General features: G+C 42.0%; 1 protein-coding gene across 3 annotated transcripts in view; it reads left to right on the top strand.

Moving 5' to 3' along the window:
- The first annotated feature begins 1,203 nt into the window (after positions 1-1,203).
- The window catches only part of LOC120054704 (ankyrin repeat domain-containing protein 13C-like), a 73,864-nt gene continuing 54,878 nt past the window's right edge, over positions 1,204-20,189 (top strand). The window contains exons 1-2 of one of the 3 annotated variants that reach the window (XM_039002249.1): positions 1,204-1,850; positions 10,620-10,661. In XM_039002249.1, coding sequence (XP_038858177.1) covers positions 1,469-1,850; positions 10,620-10,661 — 424 coding nt within the window. In that variant the 5' untranslated portion in view covers positions 1,204-1,468. The remainder of the gene's footprint in view (positions 1,851-10,619; positions 10,662-20,189) is intronic. The other 2 variants (XM_039002251.1, XM_039002250.1) reach the window with 2 other exon arrangements.

The raw sequence follows: 20,189 nt of genomic DNA, 5'->3' as shown, positions 1-20,189 counted from the left end.
GGGCTATACTCGGCCTTGTCTCAGGATGGTAAGTTGGTGGTTGAAGATATCCCTCTAGTGGTGTGGGGGCTGTGCTTTGGCAAAGTGGGTGGGGTTATATCCTGCCTGATTGGCCCTGTCCGGGGGTATCATCGGATGGGGCCACAGTGTCTCCTGACCCCTCCTGTCTCAGCCTCCAGTATTTATGCTGCAGTAGTTTATGTGTCGGGGGGCTAGGGTCAGTCTGTTATATCTGGAGTATTTCTCCTGTCTTATCCGGTGTCCTGTGTGAATTTAAGTATGCTCTCTCTAATTCTCTCTTTCTCTCTTTCTTTTCTTTCTCTCTCTCGGAGGACCTGAGCCCTAGGACCATGCCTCAGGACTACCTGGCATGATGACTCCTTGCTGGCCCCAGTCCACCTGGCCGTGCTGCTGCTCCAGTTTCAACTGTTCTGCCTGCGGCTATGGAACCCTGACCTGTTCACCGGACGTGCTACCTGTCCCAGACTTGCTGTTTTCAACTCTCTAGAGACAGCAGGAGCGGTAGAGATACTCTCAATGATTGTCTATGAATAGCCAACTGACATTTACTCCTGAGGTGCTGACTTGTTGCACCCTCGACAACTACTGTGATTATTATTATTTGACCATGCTGGTAATTTATGAACATTTGAACATCTTGGCCATGTTCTGTTATAATCTCCACCTGGCACAGCCAGAAGAGGACTGGCCACCCCTCATAGCCTGGTTCCTCTCTACGTTTCTTCCTAGGTTTTGGCCTTTCTAGGGAGTTTTTCCTAGCCACCGTGCTTCTACACCTGCATTGCTTGCTATTTGGGGTTTTAGGCTGGGTTTCTGTACAGCACTTTGATATATCAGCTGATGTAAGAAGGGATATATAAATAAATTTGATTTGATTTGTAACCATTACCTTTTTGAGAACACTAGAATTTGACTTGTAGTTGCTAGTGTCCTAGTTTGCTTTGCAACATATTTTTTACAACTAATGTTAATAACTTATTGATGCTTAGTGTGCATAATAGTAGCCAATGCATTTCATGATGAGTAGGCCTGAACACTGTAGCTATTGGGTTGTAACATTGTAACCACATTGGTTTGTAATATCCCCTGATACAATGTAACAACCAGAAAATAAATAATGTAAAATCTGTAACCATAAACTCTCGCGATACTACTGGCGGAAGATGGCAGATGCGCTCTGTAAGAGCCGCTTATGCAGGGACAGTTTCGGAAATGAGAAGAAGGGGACAGAGTTCTGGTAGTTATTTAGTTATTGTGGAGTATTTGCTACCGATTTAAATTGCATTGTTATTTCATTGTATTCATTGAAGAATTTGTGGTTTTCATGTTATGCAATTTACAGTTTTTGGGTGAACTACCATTGGCATTCTTGCCAACAACATACATCTATTTGCCCAGAGGGTCATCGTCAACGGCACCCCCAGTTCTGCTGTCAATTGTTTAGAAAATGACCGGAGAAAAGATCCGCTCCCTGCGCAAGGACCATAAACCGAGCAAAGAAGAGGATTTACTGGAACCGGACGAGGAGGCTGCAACTGGGACATTTACTTTAACCAAGACTAATAATAAAGGCAAAGCAAGTAAAATCTTTAGCAATCACAAGTTGGTCAAATCTCCATCGACACAGCAACAACATCAGAATCAGCAATCGCAGATAAATGCAAACACTAACACATTATCAACGGCGGACGATATCGATGATAACAACAAAAACCCTATCATACGAACCCGCGAAGACTTTCCAGTCCATGAATGTGTATTCAAGGGGGATGTCCGACGCTTGTCCTCGCTCATTCGAACTCAGAATATCGCTCAGAAAGATACCCATGGTAAGAATCGAATTGCTCTTTATCCTCATGTTCCAAACTAGGATACGTGACCCTGATGACACCAATACCGATACCGTCGGTAATATCGTTTTGTTTGAACTTTTCCAGCTGATTAAATTGTCAAACCATTTTTTATTTTGGACGCAGTAATTACAGATTAACTGCAGTGTACTGCAGTTGAAATGCAGTTATACTACTCTGTAACTGCTGTTACAATGCAAAATGACTGCAGTAAAAAAAAAACAGTGTTATTTTGGAAGCAGTATTTGCAACATACTGCAGTTTTACTGCATTCTAACCACAGTTATACTGCACTCAGACAGCAATCTTTTTTCAACTGGGAATTTAGGGACACATCGCAATTTACTTGGGAGGGTGGGTTTGGCAGACTTTTTTTTTTTGCTTTGGGGAGGGTTGTGTGTTTTCTTTATTGGGCACAGGGAAGGGTAGTGTATTTTCCCCCTAGTTACATTCGCTAGTTGCAGGTTTTACTATATAATTTCTTCCATCCTAGCCAAATTTCTTAATCTGCTAACATGCACCTCCCCTAAATTAAGGTGTTTTGGTACTTCCCATATGCACTATGCTTTTCCTTTTCAGAGTGCTAATTTTTATTGTAAACTAGGTGGTTTGAGCCCTGAATGCTGATTGTCTGAAAGCCGTGGTATATCAGACCATATACCACGAGTATGACAAAACAAATATTTATACAGCTATAATTACATTGGTAACCAGTTTATAATAGAAATAAGGCACCTCATGGGTTTGTGGAATATAATAATATTTATTTAACTAGGCAAGTCAGTTAATAAGAACAAATTCTTATTTACAATGACGGCCTACCAAAAGGCAAAAGGCCTCTTGCGGGGACGTGGGCTGGGATTAAATAAATTAAATAAAAATATAGGACAAAAGACACATCACGACAAGAGAGACAACACAACACTACATAAAGAGTGACCTAAGACAACAAATAGCATAGCAGCAACACATGACAACACAGCATGGTAGCAACACAACATGGCAGCAGCACAACATGATAGCAGCACAAAACAGGGTACAAACATTATTGGGCACAGACAATAGCACAAAGGGCAAGAAGGTAGATACAGCAATACATCACGCAAAGCAGCCACAACTGTCAGTAAGAGTGTCCATGAGTCTTGAAATGAAGAGAGTGAGATAAAACTGTCCAGTTTGAGTGTTTGTTGCAGCTCGTTCCAGTCGCTAGCTGCAGCAAACTGAAAAGATGAGCGACCCAGGGATGTGTGTGCTTTGGGGACCTTTAACAGATTGTGACTTGCAGAACGGGTGTTGTATGTGGAGGATGAGGGCTGCAGTAGATATCTCAGATAGGCCTCACTCCCCCTAAGAGGGTTTTATAAATAAGTATCAATCAGTGGGTCTTGCGATGGCATACATAGATGATCAGTTTACAGAAGAGTATAGAGTGCAGTGATGTTGCCAATATACCACGACTAAGGGCTGTATCCAGGCAGTCCACATGGCGTCGTGCCTAAGAACAACCTTTAGCAGTGGTATATTGGCCATATACCACACCCCCTCTGACCTTATTGCTTAACTATACCACAGGTCAGTATAGTCTACCAGTCGAACAGTTCATCCTGCCCTCCATCCACCATTCATTGTGACAATAGTGCTTGTTGGATAGTTTGTCCAGATCTGCAATAGGCTAACAATCATACCACACATAAAAGCATTCAAAGCTGCATCAATTTTGAATATTAACCCACCAGAACAAATAGGAATAGCTGATAGGCAGCAGAGAGGCCAGGTACTGTGTGAGTGAACAGTGAAGAAATGACACACAGCTCAAAAAGCTCCCCCTATTGATCATGTTTAGGGAGAGGGGGGGGGATTGAATAGTTATGCACGCTCAAGTTTTCTGTTTTTTTGTCTTATTTCTTGTTTGTTTTACAATAAAAATAATTTTGCATCTTCAAAGTGGTAGGCATGTTGTGTAGATCAAATGATACAAACTTCCCAAAAAATAAATTTTATTTCCAGGTTGTAAGGCAACAAAATAGGAAAAATGCCAAGGGGGTGAATACTTTCGTGAGCCACTGTACATATGAGACGAGTAATGCAAAATATGTAAACATTATTAAAGTGACTAGTGTTCCATTTATTAAAGTGGCCAGTGATTTCAAGTCTATGAATATAGGCAGCAGCCTCTAATGTGGTAGTGATGGCTATTTAACAGTCTGATGGCCTTGAGATAGAAGCTGTTTTTCAGTCTCTTGGTCCCAGCTTTGATGCACCTGTACTGACCTCGCCTTCTGGATGATAGCGGGGTGAACAGGCAGTGGCTCGGTTGGCTGTTGTCATCCTTGATGATCTTTTTGGCCTTCCTTTGACATCAGGTGCTGTAGGTGTCCTGGAGGGCAGGTAATTTCCCCCGGTGATGCGTTGGGCAGACCGCACCACCCTCTGGAGAGCCCTGCGGTTGCGGGCGGTGCAGTTTCCTTACCTGGCGGTGATACAGCCCAACAGGATGCTCTCAACTGTGCATCTGTAAAAGCTTGTGACGGTTTTAGGTGCCAAGCCAAATTTCTTCAGCCTCCTTAGGTGGACCATTTCAGTTTGTCAGTGATGTGTACACAGAGGAACTTGAAGTTTTCCAACTTCTCCACTGTGGTCCTGTCAATGTGGATAGGGGACTGCTCCCTGCTTCCTGTTTCCTGAAGTCAACTATCATCTCCTTTGTTTTGTTGACGTTCCTGGCACCACACTCCCAGAGACCTCACATCCTTCCTGTAGGCTGTCTCGTCATTGTTGGTAATCAACCCTAAGCCTGTTGTGTTGTCTGCAAACTTGATGATTGAGTTGGAGGCGTGCGTGGCCAGGCAGTCATTGGTGAACAGGGAGTACAGGAGGGGGCTGAGCAAGGGCACCAGTCTTGAGGATCAGTGAAGTGGAGGTGTTGTTTCCTACCTTCACCACCTGGGGGTGGCCGTCAGGAAGTCCAGGACCCAGTTGCACAGGGCGGGGTTCAGACCCAGGGCTTTGAACTTAATGATGAGCTTGGAGGGTACTATGGTGTTGAATGCTGAGCTATAGTCAATGAACAGCATTCTTACATAGGTATTTCTCTTGTCCAGATGGGATACGGCAGTGTGCAGTGCGATGGCGATTGCATCGTCTGTGGATCTATTGAGGCGGTAAGCAAATTGAAGTGGGTCTAAGGTGTCAGGTACGGTAGAGGTGATATGATCCTTGACTAGTCTCTCAAAGCAATTGATGATGACAGAAGTGAGTGCTATGGGGAGATAGTCACTTAGTTCAGTTACCTTTGCTTTCTTGGGTACAGGAACAATGGTGGCCATCTTGAAGCATGTGGGGACAGCAGACTGGGGTAGGGAGAGATTGAATATGTCCGTAAACACACCAGCCAGCTGGTCTGCGCATGCTCTGAGGACATGGCTAAGGATGCCATCTGGGCCGGCAGCCTTGTGAGGGTTAACAAGCTTAAATGTCTTACTCACGTCGGCTACGGAGAAGGAGAGCCCATAGTCCTTGGTAGCGGGCCGCGTCAGTTGCATTGTGTTATCCTCAAAGCGGGCGAAGAAGGTGTTTAGCTTGTTTGGAAGCAAGACATCGGTGTGCACGACGTGGCTGGTTTTCCTTTTGTAGTCCGTAATTGTCTGTAGACCCTGCCACATTAGTCTTGTGTCTGAGCCATTGAATTGCGACTCAACTTAGTCTCTATACTGAAGTTTTTCCTGTCTGAATGTCTTACGGAGGGAATAACTACACTGTTTGTATTCTGCCATATTCCCAGTAACCTTGCCATGGTTAAATGCGGTGGTTCACGCTTTCAGTTTTGAGTGAATGCTGCCATCTATCCACGGTTTCTGGTTAGGGTAGGTTTTAATAGTCACAGCGGGTACAACATCTCCTATACACTTCCTGATAAACTCAGTCATCGTTTCAGTATATTCGTCAATGTTATTCCGGCTACCCGGAACATATCCCAGTCCGCGTGATCAAAACAATCTTGAAGCGTGGATTCTGATTGGTCAAACCAGTGCTGAATAGTCCTTAGCACGTGCACTTCCTGTTTGAGTTTCTGCCTATAGGAAGGGAGGAGAAAGATGGAGTCGTGATCAGATTTGCCAAAGGGAAGGCGGGGGAGGGCCTTGTAGGCATCCCGGAAGTTAGTGTAGCAGTGGTCGAGTGTTTTAGCAGCGTGAGAACTGCAGTCAATATGTTGATAGAACTTCGGTAGTGTTTTCTTAAATTTGCTTTGTTAAAATCCCCAGCTACAATAAATGCGGCCTTAGGATAGGTGATTTCCAGTTTACATAAAGTCCCTTGAAGTTCTTTGAGGGCCGTCGTGGTATCGGCTTGAGGGGGATATACACGACTGTGACTATAACTGAAGAGAATTCTCTTGGGAGGTAATGCGGTCGGCATTTGATTGTGAGGTATTCTCGGTCGGGTGAACAAAAGGACTTGAGTTCCTGTATGTTATCCCAATCACACCATAAGTAGTTAATCATGAAACATACACCACCACCCTTCTTCCCGGAGAGATATGTATTCCTTTTTGCGCAATGAACTTAGAACCCAACTGGCTGTATGGACTCAGACAGTATATCCAGAGAGAGCCATGTTTCCGTGAAACAGAGTATGTTACAACCCCGGATGTCTCTCTGGAAGGAAATCCTCACCCTCAGCTCATCAACTTTATTATCCAGAGATTGAACACCAGAGAGTATTATACTCGGAAGCGGTGGGTGGTGTGCGCGCCTCCGAGTACCTCTTCTCCGCCGGCGATGTTTTGGGTCAGCCTCTGTAATCAGTTCAATTGCCCTGGGGAACAAGGGATCCAATTCAGGAAAGCTGTATTCCTGGTCGTAATGCTGGTAATGCTTGTGAGTTACCGGCGCTCTGATATCCAAAAGTTCTTCCCGGCTATATGTAATAACACAAAAAAATGTCTGTCCTAATAATGTAAGAAATAACACATAAAAAAAACGAAATACTGCAAAGTTGCCTAGGGGCTAGAAGCTCGGCTGCCCTATCTATCGGCACCATTTTTCACATTTCACATGTTTTACTCTGTTTAGAGTTTGTTATTGATGTCATTATGATATGCTATAGGTCAGGCCTTATTGGTCACGTGCATGCGATGCATAAGTGTCACATAAAGAGAGTGAGGGCTGAGGGAATCAGGAATGTTTTTCCTTAACACATGAAAGATTTCGGTAACAGAACTTTTCAATCAGAGAAAAAATAAGTAAGAAACATATTAAAATATAAAACGCAACATGTAAAGTGTTGGTCCCATGTTTTATGAGTTAACATAAAAGATCCCTGAAATGTTCCATATGCACAAAAATATTATTTCTCTCAAATGTTGTGTACAAATTTGTTTACGTCCCTGTCAGTGAGCATTTCTCCTTTGCCCAGATAATCCATCCACCTGACAGGTGTGGCATATCAATAAGCTGATTCAACAGCATGATTATTACACAGGTGCACCTTGTGCTGGGGGCAATTAAAAGGCAACTCTAAAATGTACAGTTTTGTCACACAACATAATGCCACAGACATCACACATTTTGAGGGAGTGTGCAATTGGCATGCTGACTGCAGGAATGTCCACCAGAGCCATTTCCAGATAATTGAATGTTAATTTCTCTGCCATAAGCAGCCTCCAACATACTTTTAGAGAATTTGGCAGTACGTCCAACCAGCCTCAGAAACGCAGACCACGTGTAACCATGCCAGCCCAGGACCTCCAGATTCCGGCCTCTTCACCCGCGGGATGGTCTGAGACGAGCCACCTGGACAGCTAATGAAACTGTGGGTTTGTCAGAAACCGTCTCAGGGAAGCTCATCTGCATGCTCTTCGTCCTCACAAGGGTCTTGACCTGACTGCAGGTTGGCTTTGTAACCGACTTTGTGGGCAAATGCTCACCTTCGATGGCCACTGGCATGATGGAGTAGTGTGTTCTTCATGAATGAATGTATGGCGTTGTGTGGGGCGAGCAGTTTGCGGATGTCGACGTTGTGAACAGAGTGCCCCATGGTGGCGTTGGTGTTATGATATCGGCAGTCCACGAACACAGTTGAATTTTATCGATAGCAATTTGAATGCACAGCATGGAAGGCTGCTGATGGGAGAATGGCTCATAATAATGTCCGGAGCAGAGCAAATAGAAGGGCATCAAACAGAGATACCGTGACGAGATTCTGAGGCTCATTGTCATGCCATTCATCCGCTGCCATCACCTCATTTTTCAGCATGATTATGCACGGCCCCATATCGCACGGATCTGTACACAATTCCTGGAAGCTGAAAATAGCACAGTTCTTCCATGGCCTGCATATTCACCAGACATGTCATCCGTTGACCATGTTTGGGATGCTCTGGATCGACGTGTATGACAGCATGTTCCAGTTCCCGCCAATATCCAGAAACTTCGTGCAGCCATTGAAGAGGAGTGGGACAACATTCCACAGGCCACAATCAACAGCCTGATCAACTATGCGAAGGAGATGTGTTTGAGCTGCATGAGGGAAATGGTGGTCACACCAGATACTGACTGTTTTTTAATCAAATTCTAACAACTTGTTTTAAATAGCCTTCGTTATACAGTTGAAGTCAGAAGTTTACATACACCTAGGTTGGAGTCATTAAAACTTGTTTTTCAACCACTCCACAAATGTCTTGTTAACAAACTATAGTTTTGGCAAGTCAGTTAAGACATCTACTTTGTGCATGACACAAGTAATTTTTCCAACAATTGTTTACAGACAGATTATTTCACTGTATAATTCACTGTATCGCAATTCCAGTGGGTCAGAAGTTTACATACACTAAGTTAACTGTGCCTTTAAACAGCTTGGAAAATTCCAGAAAAATGTCATGGCTTTAGAAGCTTCTGATAGGCTAATTGACATAATTTGAGTCAATTGGAGGTGTACCTGTGAAATCAAATCAATCCCAGAACAACAACAGAGAACCTTGTGAAGATGCTGGAGGAAACCGGTACAAAAGTATCTATATCCACAGTAAAACGAGTCCTATATCGACATAACCTGAAAGGCCGCTCAGCAAGGAAGAAGCCACTGCTCCAAAACCGCCATAAAAAAGCCAAACTACGGTTTTCAACTGCACATGGGAACACAGATCGTACTTTTTGGAGAAATGTCCTCTGGTCTGATGAAACAAAAATAGAATTGTTTGGCCATAATGACCATCATTGTATTTGGAGGAAAAAGGGAGGCTTGCAAGCCGAAGAACACCATCCCAACCGTGAAGCAAGAGGGTGGCAGCATCATGTTGTGGGCTGCTTTGCTGCAGGAGGGACTGGTGCACTCCACAAAATAGATGGCATCATGAGAAAGTAAAATTATGTGGATATATTGAAGCAACATCTCAAGACATCAGTCAAGAAGTTAAAGCTTGGTCGCAAATGGGTCTTCCAAATGGACAATGACCCCAAGCATACTTCCAAAGTTGTGGAAAAATGGCTTAAGGACAACAAAGTCAAGGTATTGGATTGGCCATCACAAAGCCCTGAACCTCAATCCTATAGAAATGTTGTGGGCAGAAATGAAAAAGCGTGTGCGAGCAAGTAGGCCTACAAACCTGACTCAGTTACACCCGCTCTATCAGGAGGAATGTGCCAAAATTCACCCAACTTCTTGTGGGAAGCCTGTGGAAGGCTACCCGAAACGTTTGACCCAAGTTGAACAATTTAAAGGCAATGCTACCAAATACTAACTGAGTGTATATAAACTTCTGACCCACTGGGAATGTGATGAAAGAAATAAAAGTTGAAATAAATCATTCTCTAAACTATTATTCTGACTTTTCACATTCTTAAAATAAAGTGGTGATCCGAACTGACCTAAAACAGAATTTTTACTAGGATTAAATGTCAGGAATTGTGAAAAATGTAAATGTATTTGGCTAAGGAGTATGTAAACTTCCGACTTCAACTGTAGTAGGCTTAGGGTAAGGGTAGCCTATGGGGGGTTTGATTAAAAAAAAAAAAATGAAATGTAAAACAAACCATTGTTACAGGAAAAAAGCTTCTAAATACGAGGTTCACCGATTTACACCGAGGTTCTCATCTCTAGTTTCATGATGTGCATGGACATGTAGCCTACATCACGGAGGAGTTTTTATGCACGTCCAAAGCATGGCTAAAATAATGTAGGCCTGCCTACAATACATAGATAAAAATGGGATGTCACATCTTGTCCCATGCACATATCGGCAGTGTGCACCACCGCTATATAGGCTGCATTTCCGCTGTCAAAATTCATGCCATAACTAACTGCCTTACCGCTAAAACCAGCTTTTGATTTGGTCTTAAATATCCCTTAAAAATAAAGGAGAGCCGCACACTCTAGGAGCTCAGATGCAAAAATTTAATTACCAATGTTTCGACAGCCAAGCTGTCTTCATCAGGGTATAATGAATAAATATCCCTACCAGCCCTGCCTAAAATTAGCACTTTGGATAATGTTTTTAAACACACCTCAATTATTTCCACCCCTCCCATCTGAACACAAGCGTGCTGATGTTAGACAGGTAAATTGCCGAACATTGCGTTAGTGCTGGAAAATGCCAGTGCGCCAGTTTTTACATGACGAAATTGCAAGCTAACGTGTGTTTGACACTAGCGCTGCCTTAATGGCAGCCAAAAATTGAGCCATTAGAGTGTCTGTATGCAGACCTAACTGTAATGCACAGTCTAAACTCTGTATTGTATTTATCCTCTTCAGGAAACACACCCCTACACCTCGCTGTCATGATGGGTCACAAAGGTGAGTAGTGCACTGAGTTCATTAGGGTGTTTGTGTGTGTGTGTCTCCGTGTGTGTGTGTGTGTCTCCGTGTGTGTGTCTCCGTGTGTGTGTTTGTGTGTGTGTCTGTGGGTGTGTGTTTCTGAGGGTGTTTGTGTGTGTGTTGTGTCTGGCATGTGTGTGCCTGGTATGTCCATATGAGGAAGGTAAAGTGCCAGACTTTTGTCACAGATCACAGCTTTCTGAGGCAAACTCTAAAAGGCAGGATGCTCAACAGGTTGATCTTATGGATTTATAACTGACCAAAATAAGTTTGCACTGGCAACCCCTTTTAATGGACTTGCCTTCAGACTAAAACCTCTAGAGTGGACTCCCGTGCTAGAACGGACTGTCTTCGAGAATAGTGAAGATAGCATAAGTAGCCTACTATTGAATCTAAGGCTGCACAAAACAGAGACTCTCTATTGCCGCTTGTCTATGATTGAGATGGGTAAATGTGGCACATTTGGCACACACATACCCTGACAGATGGAACTTGGCAGTGATGATGATTAGCGTAGCTGTACAAATGACTAGAGATTTGTATCTCCTAAATGTAGTCTGCTATGACTGTTGCAGATCATTCATGTTAGTGATCATCTCTCTGGATCAAGGAAGATACTGAGATGGTTTGATAAAGGGATTTTGTTCAAAGTCAGACTGTTCAAAAGGTAGCTAGTCTCATCCAATGATTTATACAGTATATACACGTCATTGGCCTCATCCCAGAAATATCTAGGCAGAGACCATACCCTGTCTCATCAGTTCTGGCATGTTGCATATTACGGAAGTTACATATTATTATTATTTTATTTACACACTGGGAAAATATATAGCCTATGTGGGTAGTTTGACACAAATAACTATCCCCACAACTGCTATAAGGCTTTGTGGAATCCATTAGTACATCCAGATTTTTGTGTTGAGTTATATTGGCTCGACCGGAAACATACTTCTGAGTAAAATATTAATGGAATACCCCTTTACTAGATGCCTACATGTAATTTCACTGGGAGACTAAAGTACATGCTATTGAAAGATTTATGCATTTTTGCAGGGGACTTTCAGTGCACGATCTACGCTTATGTATTAAAAAAAAAATATATATATATTTCACTTTTATTTAAAACCAGGTAGGCTAGTTGAGAACAAGTTCTCATTTACAATTGCGACCTGGCCAAGAATAAAGCAAAGCAGTTCGACACATACAACAACACAGAGTTACACATGGAATAAACAAACATACAGTCAATAATACAGTAGAAAGAAATTCATATACAGTGTGTGCAAATGAGGTAAAATAAGGGAGATAAGGCAATAAATAGGCCATGGTGGCGAAGTAATTACAATATACCAATTAAACACTGGAGTGATTGATGTGCAGAAGATGAATGTGCAAGTAGAGATACTGGGGCGCAAAGGGGCGCCCTCCATGTGCTCGCCAGAGGTAGCCTGACTGCCATTAGGTACCGAGATGAGATCCTCAGACCCCTTGTGAGACCATATGCTGACACATGCACATTTGTGGCCTGCTGGAGGTAATTTTGCAGGGCTCTGGCAGTGCTCCTCCTTGCACAAAGGCGGAGGTAGCGGTCCTGCTGCTGGGTTGTTGCCCTCCTACGGCCTCCTCCACGTCTCCTGATGTACTGGCCTGTCTCCTGGTAGCGCCTCCATGCTCTGGACACTACGCTGACAGACACAGCAAACCTTCTTGCCACAGCTCGCATTGATGTGCCATCCTGGATGAGCTGCACTACCTGAGCCACTTGTGTGGGTTGTAGACTCTGTCTCATGCTACCACTAGAGTGAAAGCACCGCCAGCATTCAAAAGTGACCAAAACATCAGCCAGGAAGCATAGGAACTGAGAAGTGGTCTGTGGTCACCACCTGCAGAACCACTCCTTTATTGGGGGTGTCTTGCTAATTGCCTATAATTTCCACCTTTTGTCTATTCCATTTGCACAACAGCATGTGAAATGTATTGTCAATCAGTGTTGCTTCCTAAGTGGACAGTTTGATTTCCCAGAAGTGTGATTGACTTGGAGTTACATTGTGTTGTTTAAGTGTTCCCTTTATTTTTTTGAGCAGTGTATATATATATATATATATATATATATATATATATATATATATACTGTATATATATCATACACACACACATTTTTGTAATAATGACAACTGCAACAATACTGAATGAACAATGAACACTTTTATTTTACCTTAATATAATACATAAATACACACACACAGCTCTGAAGTGACAATGATACTGAAGAGTCTGCTTAGGAGACAAATACTCTCAACTGTTTGAATAAAAATAGAGTTTAAGTTACCTGTGATGAATGTTGAAAACAAAAACTGTCATTTCTATATGCAGGAAATCCTATTTTAATAATGGGCATGGTAAGAATTGATGACCAAAGTGCGAGTCATAATTCCCATGACACATTCTAGCAAAATCTGAAAAGCGGTTCCTTCATATATTCCATAGGATATTTTTAGATTCACTTAAAATAAGGTCTGTGTTTCGTGTAGGCTTACACCACCTTGCCAATTTTATAACTGTGTAGATATCCATAGGACAAGGTAACTCTGATCAATATTGGCTAAATATAAGCGAAGATCATTTTTTTTGTAGAGTGGATTTATGAAAATATGTTGACAAACGTTACCTTATCCTAGTGAGATTTACACGGGTATCAAAACGTCGAGGCGGTTTAAGCCTGCACGAAACACAGACCTTATTTGAAGTAGATCAAGACATTCTCTATGGAAGACATGAACGGTAAAATAACGAAGGAACCCCTGTCAAGTTCAGCCGCAAGTTATTACAGGAATTATAACGCGTCGACTATTTATCTCTAAACCATATACCTTTGACTAATCCGGAAACGATCACCTCGAAAACAAAACGTTTATTCCGTTCCGTATTTTATCTAACGGGTGGCATCCATGAGTCTAAATATTCCTGTTACATTGCACAACCTTCAATGTTGTCATAATTACGTAAAATTCTGGCAAATTAGTTCGCAAAGAGCCAGGCGGCCCAAACTGTTGCATATACCCTGACTCTGCGTGCAATGAACGCAAGAGAAATTACACAATTTCACCTGGTTAATATTGCCTGCTAACCTGGATTTATTTTAGCTAAATATGCAGGTTTAAAAATATATACTTGTGTATTGATTTTAAGAAAGGCCAGCATTCAAAAGTGCTGATGTTTATGGTTAAGTACATATTGGAGCAATGACAGTCATTGATTGATTGTTTTTTATAAGATAAGTTTAATGCTAGCTAGCAATTTACCTTAGCTTACTGCATTCACGGCACAGGCAGGCTCCTCGTGGAGTGCAATGTAATCAGTGTTAGAGCATTGGACTAGTTAACTGTAAGGTTGCAAGATTGGATCCCCCGAGCTGACAAGGTAAAAAATCTGTCGTTCTGCCCCTGAACGAGGCAGAACGTTCCTAGGCCGTCATTGAAAATAAGAATGTGTTCTTAACTGACTTGCCTAGTTAAATAAAGATTAAATAAAGGAGTTAAAAAAATAAAAATAAAAAATAAAAACCATCGGCAAATCGGCGCCCAAAAATACCGATTTCCGATTGTAAACTTGAAATCGGCCCCGATTAATCGGAATGTCGACCTCTAGAATGTACGGTGGGATTCGAAATGGTCGGTAATCTGTTTGTTAACTTGGCTTTCGAAGACCTTAGAAAGGCAGGGTAGGATAGATACAGTGGGGCAAAAAAGTATTTAGTCAGCCACCAATTGTGCAAGTTCTCCCACTTAAAAAGATGAGAGAGGCCTGTAATTTTCATCATAGGTACACTTCAACTATGACAGACAAAATGAGAAAAAAATATCCAGAAAATCACATTGTAGGATTTTAAATGAATTTATTTGCAAATTACTTTTTTGCCCCACTGTATATGTCTGTAGGAGTTTGGGTCTAGTGTGTCTCCCCCTTTGAAGAGGGGGATGATCGCGGCAGCTTTCCAATCTTTGGGAATCTCAGACGATACGAAAGAGAGGTTGAACAGGCTAGTAATAGGAGTTGCAACAATTTCGGCAGATAATTTTAGAAAGAGAGGGTCCAGATTTTCTAGCCCGGCTGATTTGTAGGGGTCCAGATTTTGCAGCTCTTTCAGAACATCAGCTATCTGGACTTGGGTGAAGGAGAAATGGGGGAGGCTTGGACAAGTTGCTGTGGGGGGTGCCGGGCAGTTGACTGGGGTAGGGGTAGCCAGGTGGAAAGCATGGCCAGCCGTAGAAAAATGCTTATTGAAATTCTCAAGGGCACAAGACGAGACCCAAATGCAGACACAGGAGGCAGATGGTTGAGCACTGATATTTATAATACCAAAAGGGGTAGGCAAAAGGCAGGTCAGGGACAGGCAAGAGTTCATAAACCAGGTCAGAGTCCAAACAGTACCAGGCGATAGGCCAGAACAGGCAGAGTGGTCAGGCAGGCGGATATGGCGCCAGGACAGGAAAGGGTCAAAACCAGGAGGGCTAGGAAAAAACAGAGACTGGGAAAAATAGGACCTAGGCGAAACGCTGGTTGACTTGGCAAAACAAGACGAACTGGCACAGAGAGACAGGAAACACCGGGATAAATACACCGGGGACTAATGGGGAAAACAGGAGACACCTGGAAGTGGGTGGAGACAATCACAAAGACAGGTGAAACAGATCAGGGCATGACATTATGTTCCTTGTTCAATGCTTTGTGTTTGTCAGATCTAAACACAACTGGATTGAATTGACATGGAAATCTCATTCCCACTACAGTATACAGTGCCTTCAGAAAGTATTCACACTCCTTGACTTTTTCCACATTTTGTTGTGTTACAAAGTGTGATTAAAATTGATTTCATTGTCATTTTCTGTCAATGATCAACACAAAATAGTCTATGAGAATTAATGAAAAATAAAACACAAATAAATATCTATATTAGATAAGTATTCAACCCGATGATGATAGAATCAGCTATGAGTCTTTCTGGGCAAAAGGCTCTGCATGGTCAATCTGGCATCTGCAGTGGCCGTACAGCAGTGGTCCAACCTTTTCTGAGTCAAGATCACTTTCTGAGTCAAAATGCAAGCTGAGATCTACCGCTCAGATTAATTTTTTTGATTTACTTAATTTTTTTTAACCAATTAAAAACAGTTCTGTAGCAATGAGGTTTGTGCAGTAGACTATAGGCCAAATACATTATCACTGCATATTGGATGTATTTCAAGGCCGACCTTCAAACTATGTGCCTCTTTGCTTGACATCATGGGAAATCAAAAGAAATCAGCCAAGACCTCAGAAAAACAATTGCAGTCCTCCACAAGTCTGGTTCATCCTTGGGAGCAATTTCCAAACCCCTGAAGGTACCACGTTCCTCTGTACAAACAATAGTACGCAAGTATAAACACCATGGGACCACGCAGCCGTCGTACCGCTCAGGAAGGAGACGCGTTCTGTCTCCTAGAGATGAACGTACTTTGGTGCGAAAAGTGCAAATCAATCCCAGAACAACAGCAAAGGACCTTGTGAAGATGCTGGAGGAAATGTATCTATATCCACAGTAAAACGAGTCCCATATTGACATAACCTAAAAGGCAGCTCAGCAAGGAAGAAGCCACTGCTCCAAAACCGCCATAAAAAAGCCAGACTACGGTTTGCAACTGCACATGGGGACAAATATCGTACTTTTTGGAGAGATGAAACAAAAATAGAACTGTTTGGCCATAATCACCATCGTTATGTTTGGAGGAAAAAGGCGGAGGCTTGCAAGCCGAAGAACACCATCCCAACCGTGAAGCATGGGGTTGGCAGCATCATGTTGTGGGGGTGCTTTGCTGCAGGAGGGACTGGTGCACTTCACAAAATAGATGGCATCACGAGGAAGGAAAATTATGTGCATATATTGAAGCAACATCTCAAGACATCAGTCAGGAAGTTAAAGCTTGGTCGCAAATGGGTCTTCCAAATGGACAATGACCCCAAGCATACTTCCAATGTTGTGGCAAATGGCGTAAGGACAACAAAGTCAAGGTATTAGAGTGGCCATCACAAAGCCCTGATCTCAATCCTATAGAAATTTGGTGGGCAGAACTGAAAAAGCGTGTGCAAGCAAGGAGGCCTACAAACCTGACTCAGTTACAGCAGCTCTGTCAGGAGGATTGGGCCAAAATTCACCCAACTAATTGTGGAAGCTTGTGGAAGGCTACCCGAAACGTTTGACCCAAATTGAACAATTTAAAGGCAATGCTACCAAATACTAATTGAGCGTATGTAAACTTCTGACCCACTGGGAATGTGATGAAAGAAATAAAAGCTGAAATAAATCATTCTCTCTACTATTATTCTGACATTTCACATTCTTAAAATAAAGTGGTGATCCTAACTGACCTAAGACAGGGATTAAATGTCAGGAATTGTGAAAAACTGAGTTTAAATGTATTTGGCTAAGGTGTATGTAAACTTCCGACTTCAACAGTATATGGCGCTCTCTCAATTGTTAAAAAACTTGAGAGGCACACAGCAATGCGGGCGGAGCTTTATTTGGCCTTTGTGTGCCTCCGGGGCCTCCACAATTGCGTCACACCCTCTATACGGAGCCACAGACAGTCTTTCCAGAATAAGCATAAATAGACTAGAAGTCTCTGAGAATATTCCACACCTGGATTGTGCAACATTTGCCCATTATTCTTTTCAAAATTCTTCAAGCTCTGTGATATTGGTTGTTGATCATTGCTAGACAACATTTTCAAGTTTTGCCATAGATTTTCAAGCAGATTTAAGTAAAAAAAACTAGGAACATTCACTGTCTTCTTGGTAAGCAACTCCAGTGTAGATTTGGGCTTGTCTTTTAGGTTATTGTCCTGCTGAAAGGTGAGTTCATCTCCCAGTGTCTGTTGGAAAACAGAATGAACCAGGTTTTCCTCTAGGATTTTGACTGTGCTTAGCTCCATTCCATTAATTTTTTATCCAGAAAATATCCCCTATCCTTAACAATTATAAGCATATCCATAACATGATGCAGCCACCACTAGGCTAGAACATATGGAGAGTGGTACTTAGTAATGTGTTGTATTGGATTTGCCCCCAACATAACACTTTGTATTCAGGACAAAAAGTGAATTGCTTTGCCAATTTCTTTGCAGTATTACTTTAGCACCTTGTTGCAAACAGGATGCATGTTTTGGAATACAGTGTATTGATCCATCCTCAGTTTTTCTCCTATCACAGCCATTAAACTCTATAACTGTTTTAAGGTCACCATTGGCAACATGGGGAAATCCTTGAGTGGTTTCGTTCCTCTCCGCCAAGTGAGTTAGAAAGGACGCTTTTATCTTTGTAGTGACTGGGTGTACTGATACACCATCCAAAGTGTAATTAATAACGTCATCATGCTCTAAGGGATATGTATTTGTATTTTTACTGATCTTCCACTAGGTACTACCCTTCTTTGTGAGGCATTGGAAAAACTCCCTGGTCTTTGTGGTTGAATATGTGTTTAAAATTCACTGCTCGACTGAGGGTCCTTACAGATAATTGTATGTGTGGGGTACAGAGATAGTTTTAAACACTATTATTGCACACAGATCCATGCAACTTATTATATGACTTGTTTAGCAAATGTCTACTCCTGAACTTATTTAGGATTGCCATAACAAAGGGGATGAATACTCATTGACTCAAGACATTTCAGCTTTTCATTTTTTATTAATTTCCACTTTTACATTATGGGGTATTGTGTGTAGGCCAGTGACAGAAAATCTCAATCTAATCCATTTTAAATTCAGACTAACACAACAAAATGTGTAAAAAGGGAAGTGAATACATTCTGAAGGCACGTTAGATATTGCTTAGTGCTTTCTAGCCAACTAAGTGTGTATGGTGGTTGAATTGGTTGTTGTAATGAGCCTAGCCCTAGCTAATGACACTACCCTATTCTCTGGAGATTCCTCTGGAGATTCCCTGGCTAGACAGGCGATAGCAACAACATCTCATGTTGTGGGTGTGGTCCTCCTATTGGGATTTCTGTTTGGAAGGAGACACTGCACTGCTTTGTGTGTGTGTGTGTAATGTGTGATTGCCACTGTAGCACACAGTGAGGGATGTGTCTTGTTTGTGATTAGGTGCTGGATACTGACACTAATACACACACTCTACACACACGTACATATATGGATTTGGTTTTGTAGATATGTTGTAGTAGTGTGTAATAATGTGTTTTGAAGTGTAATGTTTTAGCTGAATGCAAATTGCCTTAATATTGCTGGACCCAAGGAAGAGTAGCTGCTGCCTTGATAGCAGCTAATGAGTAATGGTCATTTCCATGTAAAGGACCCATGAGCACCAACATGTGAAGTTCATAGGAGCATGTCAAATTTGGTGTGAAATGAAAGAGTCTATATTTTTGTTGTTGAAATGAAGGTATATACATTTTTCAACCATTTCTTTGCATGCTTTGATTTCTGGTCAAACAGATGTAAAAAGTATTAAAAGGAATTAGAAATACATCAAAACACAATCATTTTGAAGTAAAGACCAATGCCAACTAATATTACAACTTATATTTAGTTTTGAACAAATTATTTTCCTTGTGGAAGTTTAAGAAACATTGCCCTGTGCCTTGAAATGAATTCCATTACCAAAAACCCACATATATTTAAGATATTTTCTAATTTCTCTCCCTCTTGAGGATGGAGGATAATGAAAGTTCACAGAAGTAACAAATCAAATCAAATCAAATGTATTTATAAAGCCCTTCTTACATCAGCTGATATCTCAAAGTGCTGTACAGAAACCCAGTCTAAAACCCCAAACAGGAAGCAATGCATGTGTAGAAGCACGGTGGCTAGGAAAAACTCCCTAGAAAGTAAACGTAGACCTACCAATTAGTTATATTATTTTGACTGATATCTATTTGGTTTATGAATTAATGATTAAAACCAAATTGGTAATAGAATTTCAAAAAAATCTGTAACGGAATTACTGCAATTGAATTGGCTACAATGAGAAATCATAATAGTCACAAACCACAGTTGGGTCACCTGCTACAGTGCTCCCTTCCGCTGGCATCTTCCACTGGCATGTTCCACTGGCATACTGTTATTTTTCTTTTTGTCATCTGGTGGTCAAAGCAAGTGTGAAAACAGTCTGGACAACCCCTCCCTCCCTCTGTCTCCTTCTCTCTCTCTCTCTCTCTCTCTGCTCCTCTCTCTGTCTCTGCCTCTCTCTCTCTCTCTGTCTCTGCCTCTCTCTCTGTCTCTGCCTCTCTCTCTCTCTCTCTCTCTGTCTCTGCCTCTCCTGTCTCTGCCTCTCTCCCTCCCTCTCTCTTTCTCTCTCTCTCTCTCTCTCTCTGCCTCTCTCCCTCCCTCTCTCAATTCAATTCAAGGCATGGGAAACATATGTTAACATTGCCAAAGCAAGTGAAGTAGATAATAAACAAAAGTGAAATAAACAATAGAAATTAACAGTAAACATTACACTCACAGAAGTTCCAAA

The sequence above is a fragment of the Salvelinus namaycush genome, chromosome 10 (genome assembly GCF_016432855.1).
Source record: "Salvelinus namaycush isolate Seneca chromosome 10, SaNama_1.0, whole genome shotgun sequence".
Classification (NCBI taxonomy): Eukaryota; Metazoa; Chordata; class Actinopteri; order Salmoniformes; family Salmonidae; genus Salvelinus; species Salvelinus namaycush.
Note: the sequence above shows the minus strand (reverse complement) of the source record. Positions and strands in the feature narration are given on the sequence as shown.